General features: G+C 44.6%; 1 protein-coding gene across 2 annotated transcripts in view; it reads left to right on the top strand.

Moving 5' to 3' along the window:
- c14hxorf58 (chromosome 14 CXorf58 homolog) overlaps window positions 1-8,451 on the top strand; it is a 44,750-nt gene extending 36,299 nt beyond the window's left edge. For both annotated transcript variants that reach the window (XM_086006214.1, XM_086006215.1), the window contains 3 exons: window positions 565-794; window positions 5,287-5,431; window positions 8,028-8,451. In XM_086006214.1, coding sequence (XP_085862340.1) covers window positions 565-794; window positions 5,287-5,431; window positions 8,028-8,222 — 570 coding nt within the window. In that variant the 3' untranslated portion in view covers window positions 8,223-8,451. The remainder of the gene's footprint in view (window positions 1-564; window positions 795-5,286; window positions 5,432-8,027) is intronic.
- Window positions 8,452-10,997: the final 2,546 nt, after the last annotated feature.

Raw genomic sequence — 10,997 nt, forward strand, 5'->3', positions numbered from 1 at the left:
GAGGATGTTTCCCCTGGCTGGGGAGTCTAGAACCAGGGTTCAGAGTCTCAGAATAAGGAGTTGACCATTTAGGACTTAGATGAGGAGAAATTTCTTCACTCGGAGGGTGGTGAATCTTTGGAATTCTCTACCCCAGAGGGCTGTGGAGGCTCAGTCGTTGAGTATATTCAAGACAGAGAGCGATAGATTTTTGGATATTAAGGGATATGGGAATCGGGCTGGAAGGTGGAGATGAGGTAGAAGATCAGCCATGATCTTATTGAATGGTGGAGCAGGCTCGAGGGGCCGAATGGCCGACTCCTGCTCCTATTTCTTACGTTCTTATAAATGGTGTTTTTCCCCCTGAAGTTAGATACATGGGTACTACCTTTTGATAAATACTTAAAGAAAATAAAGCCGTTTTAGTGCCGCCTTCTAGGAGGTAACAGAGAAGACCAATAAATTAGTGTGGGTGAAACACAAATCACCTGCATCACATGACTCAAGCTGATAATGTTACACTGCAAGAACTTGGTTATTGATGAGTGTGCTGTTTATTTTCTCATTTGTGTTATTCTTGTGTAGTACATAAGTAATCTGGATGAGACTCCAGCCAATCTTGGAGGCAGAGACAACTACTGGAGACTGTTGACCCTGACGAACCTGCCCAGAACAACAATTATGTATGACATTGTAGACTATGCTCAAAGCAGAACTTTATCACCGCGTTTGAAGGAGGAATTGCCAATTCTGCTTTCCAAACCGATTACTGAAGAGATTCAACTTCAACACATTCGAACCATCTCTCAGGCCAGGTATCTTAACAGAAGAGGTTGACTTTGTGAAATGCACGTGGTATTTTATATTCAGAAATCAGACTCCAACTACATAAGATAGATGCAATGAGATAGATAGAGCAGTAATAAACAGGAAATATAGAAAGCATTGCAGTTCTGAAGCCACAAACGCGGAACTATAAACTCACATTTAATACATTATCAGACAAAGTGCTTACACAAAGAAGGATGAAAGTTCAGAAGAAAAGAAATATTTAGCATTAGAATACTGCTTGATATTTTCTTTACAGTAGGGGGTGTTGGTGATGTGAGGTGAGTCTGTCGGTGTCTAGGAGGAAGGGAGGTAATATCTGGGGTGGAGACCCTTTGTTAGAACACAGTACTGACGGGGGAGTCCGTGCTCTTGATATTTGCCTGCTTTTCTTTTGTGGACCAGTGGAGACCACCCTATTTTGCCAGCTTCTGTTTTAATTTCAAGAACTGATGTAGAGGCTTTGGGCTCGATTTTGTCAATGGGGACGTGATGGAGGCGGGACTCCCACTTTTTGGGTTGTAGTCCCGCCTCCATCGACTTGTGGCCAACCCACGCTACTTTCCCATGATTGACCTTGTTAAGCCCGCCCAGCGGGCTCAGCAGGCCAATTAAGGGACACCTGGTTACTGGTGACATCAGCGATTGACATTTCATCTGTCAAGAGCTTTTGACAGATGAAAAATCAGCGTTTGACAGCTCTGTGAAGCTGTCAAACACTGACAACCTGTCTTCTAACTTGAGTCCTTCTACTCAGACTCAGTTAGAGATCTCTCCAGACCAGAAAGCAGAGGCTGCAGCTTTTGACAGTTCAGCGGCCATTCTGCTTTCTGTGCCGGTGAGCTGAGGGACTCCCGAGAACTGAAGGAAGGAAGCCTGCAGGAGAAAGTAAAGGTACGTAAAACTTATTAAAACACTTTACACTTACCTCACACACTTACCTCTGCACACATGCACCCATCACTCACCTGCACAATGGCCATCTCGGCCCCTCCGACCCCCGCAGACCGACGGCCCGCCTCGCTGACCCTGGTGAGGTTCAGAGCCGTCGGACAGCCCACACTTCCGGGCTCAAAATAGGGATTAGGCAAAAAACTACCTGTTAACAGGCAGTTAATTGGCACTAATCCCCTTCCCGCCTCGGGGAGGCGGCTCCCAGCGCGGGTCGGGTACCTGCCTCCTGGGACATTGGCACGGAGGCGAGTTGGGGGCGGGATGGGTTCCTGCCCCCCAATTCTGCAATTTTCCCACCACTCCCGCCTCCTCGGGGTTTGGAAAATCGAGCCCTTTCAATCCATCTCTGCAACTCTTCAATGGGTTGCCTCCCACTGCCTTTGCAAGTCACATGTTCTTCGCTTATCTAATTTCTTTCCATTGTCTGATGTGAAGATCATCACAGTCATCTATCTTTCTTTTGCTTTTCTTTTAACCAGTTTACAGGTCATTCCACTGAGACTTTTTCTCTTTTTTTTCTTCCCTTTTTTCACTAATTCTATTAAAATGTTTGCTGTGCATTCATTTTTTCCGTTCCAATGAAGGGCTGTATGTCTGAAGCATTAACTTAGCTGTCCTATCCACAGAGGCTGAGCGACCTGCTGTGTATTTTCAGCAACTTGTTTTTGTTTCACAATTTAATTACAACTGATTTCTGTAACAAAATCCCCCCAACATTTATTAGATGGGAAATTCTCTTCCAATGCCTCTCCTCTGTTGCCCTCGCTTTCGTCACACTCTTACCTATTCAATTGTAGCCAGAGCATTTCCACTCCCACACATTCACCTCCAGAGTCCCCAAAAGATCCATCCTAAGTCCCCTCCTTTTCCGCTTTTATAAACTATCCCTTGATGACATAATCTGCAGACAAGGGGTCAGCTTCCACATGCATGCCAATGACACCCGGTGCTACCTCTCGACAATCTCTCTTGATCCCTCCAGCGCCACTGTGCTGTCAGACTGCTTGTCCAACATTCAGGCTTGGATGAGCTATAATTTCCTCCAGCCAGACATTTGGAAGACCAAAGCCGTCATCTTTGCTCCTTTGCCACAAACTCCGTACCCTGGCCATTGACTCCAATCTGCTCCCAATGATGTTCCCTCTAAGCTGCGTGGCTGCACAGTAATGGGAAAGGTCTCGCGCAGGCCGCTCACCGGCTTTGACGTTGTAAATGCCACGCATGCGCAGAAATTTAAAGGGACCGCGCATTAAAAGAAACAGGCCGCGCAGAACAAAGTGCAGCTTACAGTGAACATTGCCTCCCAGGCCATTGTCTCGGACTAAACAAGTCTGTTCACAACCTCGGCGTCCTTTTCAACCCCAAGCTGAGTTTCCGACCTGATGTCCCCTCCATCACAAAGACTGCCCACCTCTGCAGTATCATTCGTCTCCGCCCCTACCGCAACATATTTGCCGCTGAAACCATCATTCATGCCTTTGTCACCTCCATACCTGGTTACTGCAATTCTCTGCTGACCAGCCTCCCTCCTCCACCCTCCATACACTTCAGCTGATCCAAACTCTTCTTCCTGTATCCTATCCCACACAAAGTGCCACTCGCTCACCACCCCGTCCTCACTAACCTACATTGGCCTCCGCTCCCCCACAGCCTCCAATTCAAAATTCTCATCCTTGTGTATCCCTACACGGCCTCAAACCTTCCTCTGTCTGTAATTTCTTCCAACGTTAAAACCCAACCCTCCCCCAAAACTGTCTATCCCTCTGACTCCGGCCTGTTGTGTATCCCCCATCCCTCCATCCTACCATTGACAGCCATGCCTTCACACTCTAGAATTCCCTCTCTATATTGCTCAGCCTCTCCACCTCCCTCTCCTCCTTTAAGACCCCATAAAACTTCACCACTTTGACCAAGCTTTTGGCCACCTCTCCTAATCTCTTCTTTGGTTCAGTGTCTGTTCTTCCTTATGCCCCTGTGAAGCACCTTGGGACATTTTTCTACATTGAAGGTGTTGTATAAATGTGACTTGTTGTAGCGTTTAGGGGTTAAAGCAGGAGTATTCAGAACTTGTTGACAAGTGTCATAACCATGAGCCAGTTACTTTACAGAGGGCCACTAACAAAACACTTACCAGAAACCAACTTCATATCCTTTAATTAAATAAAAAACGTATATTTTTAAAAAACACTGTGGGCTGGATTTTCTCAATGGAGACAAGTTGGAGGTGGGACTGCTACTTGTCGGGTCTATGTCCCGCCTCCATCATCTTCTGGCCAACCAGCGGTATTTTCCCCTGATTGACCTTGTTAAGCCTGCCCTGCGGGCTCAACAGGCCAATTAGGGGGAAGTCACTGACAGAGCACATCAACGTCTGACGTGCCATCTGTCAAGGTTTCTTGAAAGAAGAAATGTCAGCGTTTGACAGCTCTGTGAAGCTGTCAAACACTGACATTCTGTGTAGTTTGATGAGTCCTTGTGTTCAGGACTCATCAAACCTTTCAACTTTGTAGATTTCAGATGACTGTTGGTTCGGAGGATCCAACAGCCAGTCTGTGAAATCGACAAGGAAGATGTCGGGACTCCCGATCCAGAGAGGATGAAGGCTGTAGGAAGAAAACAAGGTAAGTGAACATTTAAAAAAACTTATCACTCACCTTACATACTTACCACTCCACACTTGCACCCATCACTCACCTCTACATCGCACTTTCAGGTCCCTCTGACCCCCGCAGACCTCCTACTCGACTCCTCCAACCTGGCGGGGTTCACTGAGGTCGGGAAGCCTTCACCTAAAAAGGTAAAATGGGACTAATCCTTTTTTCTGCCTGTTAACTACCTGTTAACAGGCAGTTAAAAGGATTTAATCCTTTTCCCACCTCGAGGAGATGGGACCCGAAGCAGCACATCTTCCCGTCTCCTGGCAAAAGGGCATGGAGGCGGGATGGGGGCGGGTTTGCCATCTACCACCTCTTTCTGCTACTTTACCGGCAGTCCCGCCTCCTTGGGGCTGAGAAAATCCAGCCCGGTTTCTCTCAGACACATGGAGCAGCAGGTCTGCTGAGGGCCTCAGGTGAGGGGGAGGTTGGCTGCAAATAGATCCTGGACAACAAGGTCAGACTGGCTCCCCCGAAGAGGCCAGGAATCATCAGAATTCTCATGTACAAAGTGTTTGGGGGGGGGGGTGGGCACTGATAATACAGCGCAATGGAACCATTCATGGGACCACTCATGGCCAGTTCGCCCCTGCTGGACCATATTTTGGGCATCTTTGGACTAGACCATGTAGTTGTTGGACCATTTCTCTGAACGACTATGGTGCAGCTAATCTGGGACTACTTAATCCAGTCACTGGAGGCAAAATGAATTGGAGGGTGGAAATTCTGCAACACACACACCAGCTACACAACCCTGACGCCCCCCTGCCCCCCATGCACACACAAGGTACCACGTATAGACAAACTAACAACTTTGTTAATCAGAAAAATACCAAAATATGCATAAAAATACATATGTTTCATTTCCTAGGTCGTCAACTCCAGCCACACAAATCTCTCCACGTCGATCCTCAATACCCTCAAAAACATCAAGAGAGTCACAACGCCGTTCTTACAAAGCACGACTAAAAGTTTCCAAAATGAGAAAGATTTATGGTTTGGATAAAAACAAAGAGGTAAATGTTATATTTCCCTATCACTTGTTGCGTAAAGAACAATGACTACACGGGTTAATCCAGTGTTGGTTAAAATAGTGGAATTCATTTTATGTCATAGTCCAATGTTTATTGATGAAGTAAATTAATTGAATGGTCAACTTGCTGAGTACACCCACTATTTTTTTTATTCATTCACGGGATGTGGACGTCGTCGGCACGGCCAGCATTTATTGCCCATCCCTAATTGCCCTCGAGAAGGTGGCGGTGGTGAGCCGCCTTCTTGAATACAACTGAGTGGCTTGCTCGGCCATTTCAGAGGGCAGTTAAGAGTCAACCACATTGCTGTGGGTCTGGAGTCACATATAGGCCAGACCGGGTAAGGACGGTAGATTTCCTTCCCTAAAGGACATTAGTGAACCAGATGGGTTTTTATGACAATCCAGTAGTTTCATGATCACCATTACTGATACTAGCTTTTTTATTCCAGATTTATTTAATTTAATTTAAATTCCCCAGCTGTTGTGGTGGGAATTGAAATCACATCTCCAGATCATTAGTCCAGGCCTCTGGATTACGAGTCTAGTCACATAACCACTATGCTACTGTACCCAATATTCGAGGAACTAGATTTGTGTGGTTCGATTCTACCTTTCTGAATGCAGCCAGCAGATATTCAACAGTGCCTTCTCTTCCCACTTCCGCACTATCACCTCCGGACTCCCCCAAGGATGTATCCTTGGCCATTTCCTCTTCCTTATCTATATACTCCCCTTGGTGATATCATCTGCAGGCAGCTTCCATATGTATGTTGATGGCATCCAACTCTACCCCTTCACCACCTGTATCGACTCCCTGACCACCTCTGCGCTGTCAAACTGCCTGTATGATATCAAGTAGCAGAGCCTGGTCGCCAATCGTCTTGGATCCCCTCGCCATTGGACCAAGACCTTGCTCTGTCAAGCCCGTGTGGTGGCTGGTGTGCAACGGCCACCCCACGTTAAAAGAATTCACACACAGGCATCTTCCACCCTTCAAAATGAAGGTCGGGACCTGGAACGTCAGGACCCTCATGGACAACCCCAACAGTGACAGAGACTGTAGGTCCCGCATTGGACTCATCAGTCACCTGAGAACTCATTGTTAGTGTGGAAGCAAGTCATCCTCGGTTCCGAGGGACTGCCTAAGAAGAAGAAGATGATATCAAGTCATGGATGAGTCACAACTTTCTCTAACTGAACATTGGGAAGACTGAAACCACAATTTTTAGCCCCCACCACAAACTCTGCACCACCTTTTCGAGTGACTCAATCCCCCCTCCTCAGCCACTCACTTGGACTGAACCAGATCATGCAAAACCTTGGCAGCCTGTTCCACCTTACGCTGTTATTCAAATACTGCCATGGTTGCAGTCATATCCTCTCCATCACCGAGACCTCCTCCTACCCAGCTCGGCCTTTCTATTGCTGAAACCCTTAGCCATGCTTTTGTCGCTTCTAAACCCAATTTCTCGAATGTCCCAAATAACAACAGGAAACGCTGGAAAAACTCAGCAGGCCAGGCAGCATCGGCGGAGAGAGAAACAGAGTCAACGCTTCAGGTCGATGACTTTTCGTCAGAACTGGGAAAATAGCAGGAAATGGAAAGCAAGTTTAGGGGCTGGGAAAAGGGGGCGGGGATGAAAGAACAAAAGGGAAGGTCAGTGATAGGATAGAAAGCAGGAGCTTGTGAGACATTGCGAGACATTCTCGAATGTCCGTCTCACTGCCCCTCATTGTCCATGCTCCATACACTCCCAAATCCCTTTGCATTTCCACCGCTAATAACTTTCTTAAACTTCATCTTTTTGACCAAGCTTTCTGTCACCCTCCTAGTCTGTGCCTTCATGGCTTAACATCTATTCCTTTAGCTCTTATTTTTTCAACTCTTTGTAAAGCATCTTAGGACATTTTCTACTTTAAGGGAATAAAATAAATGCAAGTTGTTGTTGTTGGGAGTGCGCGGTGCTGACAGCGGGTACTTGAAATGCAGCGTTCCATTCCCAGCACATCCTCACATTGCTGAGCACAAATGACAGATGCTGATTCCCATTCACGAGTAAGTTATCAGGACTAATGAATTTAGTTCATATCAGGGAGCTTTGAAAGAGAAGGCCTCTTTGCAGGTGTGGGGTAATGTGTAACGCAGGGTATCTCAGATAGGGCCTTATACACACAAAGTCAAGGACATTGCATTGAAGGTTTTTCCTCTTCTATTACTGTTCTCTATTAAGGTTAATCATTACTGACATGGTGATAAACATGGAGTTCGGCAAGAGAAGCTAAGTAGCAAGTTATTTCAGTCAGTGATTACCTGTAAATTCATGTACAGTACCAGTTGTCAGTGTGTGCATTGTACGCTAGTGTAGTGTACAATTGACATGATTGTGATTTACTTTTCCTGTAATAAAGTAATCAATGAGTATAGAATGCTATTCCAGTGAGCAGAAGAACTATTTTTTTCCTATTTGGAAATGATGTAAAGATACAGTACTGCCATAAGGTTTGAGGACCCTCTGTATTGATGCTTTTGTTTGAATTTTCTGAAATCTATTACTTTTCATCAACATGATTTCCAGGAAGAACTGAGTAAATCCACTCATCGCCGTCTTGCACAGGATGGGTCTCAGTTTGTCGCAAGCTGTGATCAAGATGAGAAAAGTCAAGTTGCTCATTTAGCTTCAGATGAAGATTGGGAGCATGAAGTGGATAAACTCTATGCTTGGACACAGGAGCTATCACTTGATGTGTTAGGGACACCTTTCCCTGACTGAAAGACGACAAGATGTATTGGAAGTGACACATCAGCTGCAACAGACCCTGATTTATGCACTCAGAACTAATGCTAGTTTACAACGGTTCAGTAAAGTAATATCATTTGAAGGTCTTTTTTTGGTTGCCTTTCACTTTGGCCACGACAGTGTACAAGCGATATTCTATGTACTTTGGTTGTATTCATAAAATTGATCTGTTGGATGCAGATAGTAAAAATTACAAATTGAATGGCTTTAGTCTTTAATGTAATATTAAATATTGGAGTGCATGAAATTATTTTCAGAGCCTTTCTGTAACAAAAGTTTAAGTTGCAAGAAGCTGCAATCAACGTTGTCCTTCCCTCTTCCCCAACCATCTGATTTTCTCCCTTTCTCTTCAAGATATGACTTATGCTGCACAATGGTTGCACAGGTACGAGCCACCCTCTGATACATTACCAAATGGCCATACTGCATGCATGAAGCTAACCAATGAGTATGAGGGCCATTGTAGTTAAATCCAATCTTATATCTTGCCCCCAGGTTGCAGCAGGACAGGTTGGAGAAGCTGGATTTGTTTTCATTAGATCAAAGGTTGAGGGGTGATTTGATAGAGGTGTGCAAGATTTTGATGGGTTTGGATAGGCTAGATGGGGAAAAGCTGTTCCCACTAGTTGATGGTACAAGGACTAGGAGATACAGATTTAAGGTTTTGGGCAAGAGATACAGCGGGGAGGTGAGGAAAAACTTTTTTACGCAGCGAGTGATGATGACCTGGAAGCGGAGACTCAATGTTTTCAAGGGGAGACTGGATAGGCACTTGAGGGAAATAAACTTGCAGGGCCACGGGGATAGAGTGGGGGAATGGGACTGACTGGATTGCTCTCGAGGTGGCACGGCCTCCTTCTCTGCTGTTATGACTATGACATTCATTACCATGATATGCTTACTTGAAGTCTCATGTATTTTATTTCCCATTTTTCTCCTGACCTGAAGATGGCAACCCTGCTTAGTAGCTTCATGGGTACCAGCAGCTCAGACAAGTGACTGTTCATACTGTGCAAGTCCAGACACCAAGCAGCAGATTATTTGACCATGGAGAAATCACAGCTAAACCAAATCCTGTCAACAACCGCTATCCACTTGTGTGCATTTTCCAGGAAGAGCAAGAACCCTGGCTGATCTTCCACCTAGTCAGCCCAGAAATACTGAGGCTAATTGTAGCTACGCTTGACAAGTTTAGCTTACTCAGCACAGACGAAAGATCAAAAGACAGACCTTCCTGGTCTTTATGATGCACCAAGTTCAGTTATACAGGGCACTGGTGAGGCCACACCTGGAATACTGCATACAGTTTTGGTTTCCATATTTAAGAAAAGATATACTTGCTCTCGAGGCAGTTCAGAGAAGGTTCACTTGGTTGATTCTGGAGATGAGGGGGTCAACTTATGAGGAAAGGTTGAGTAGGTTGGGCCTCTACTCATTGGAATTCAGAAGAATGAGAGGCGATCTTATCGAAACATATAAGATTGTGAGGGGGCTTGATCGGGTGGATGCGGTGAGGATGTTTCCGCTGATGGGTGAGACTAGAACTAGGGGGCATAATCTTAGAATAAGGGGCTGCCTTTTCAAAACTGAGATGAGGAGAAACTTCTTCACTCAGAGGGTAGTAAATCTATGGAATTTGCTACCTCAGAGAGCTGCGACATTAAATAAATTGAAAACGGAGATAGACAGTTTCCTAGCTGATAAGGGAATTAGGGGTTACGGGGAGAGGGCAGGGAAGTGGACGTGAGTCTAGGTTCGGATCAGCCATGATCCTATTAAATGGCGGAGCAGGCCCGAGGGGCCATATGGCCTACTCCTGCTCCTACTTCTTAAGTAAGCCAGGAGGTTGTTAATCCACGAAGAGTGGTATTTTTAAAATAAGAATACAGATTACACAACTATAGTTCCTGTTACCTGAACAAAGATTTTATTGGGCAAAACTGCAAGTTACTATGAATTTCTACAGAAGGTGCAAATTTTAGAGTTCCACTACTTAAAATGAAGGTTATTATTGTTTCATTCCTGATTGGGATTTGTGTTACCTGGACAGATAAAATGAACAGTTCCACCCTATCACTATTGTAGCAAATGAAATAACATCTTTAATTTACAGAGAGCATCATCATAAATCTAACATAGAAAAGAGACATACCCCAGGCAAATATATATGCCACTTAAAATAAAAAAATCGTTTCCTTATGTTTGTATTTTATTAGTGTTGGTGAAAAAAACATTGACTTCAATTTTTTAATATTGGGTGGAGAGGAAGGGGGTTAAATTGGTTTAAACCAAAGAACTATAAATACAATAAATAACAAAAAACAATTGCACATGTGTTGAACAATTTGGCCAGCTTCTGTTTAGTGAATGTTGTCACAAAATTCTAAATGTACTCATCAGGAAATCACGAACACTCATGATTGGATTTCATGCAGTAGATGAAAAGTGTAAAAACACTGCACGCATCATTTTACCCTCTACTCAAGTCATCCTATGGTCATTGGAACGCTGCCACATTTGAAAACAATCATCCCAATATCATGTATGTCCATTGATATGTTAATAAAATAGAAAACAAATACATTTAAACCTATTTTGCCCTCAAACTGACAGAAATCAGGGCAAGCCCACAAATACCGCTTTTGATTCTTTCTTGCATTACTTTTAATAGGAATTAAGGCAATGCGTGTTGATAGAAAATGGTTTCAGATGTTCAAATATGAGTAGAATTGACAAATAAGGGAGTCC

Source organism: Somniosus microcephalus, chromosome 14 (genome assembly GCF_052327205.1).
Source record: "Somniosus microcephalus isolate GS21.2 chromosome 14, FLI_Smic_1.0, whole genome shotgun sequence".
Classification (NCBI taxonomy): Eukaryota; Metazoa; Chordata; class Chondrichthyes; order Squaliformes; family Somniosidae; genus Somniosus; species Somniosus microcephalus.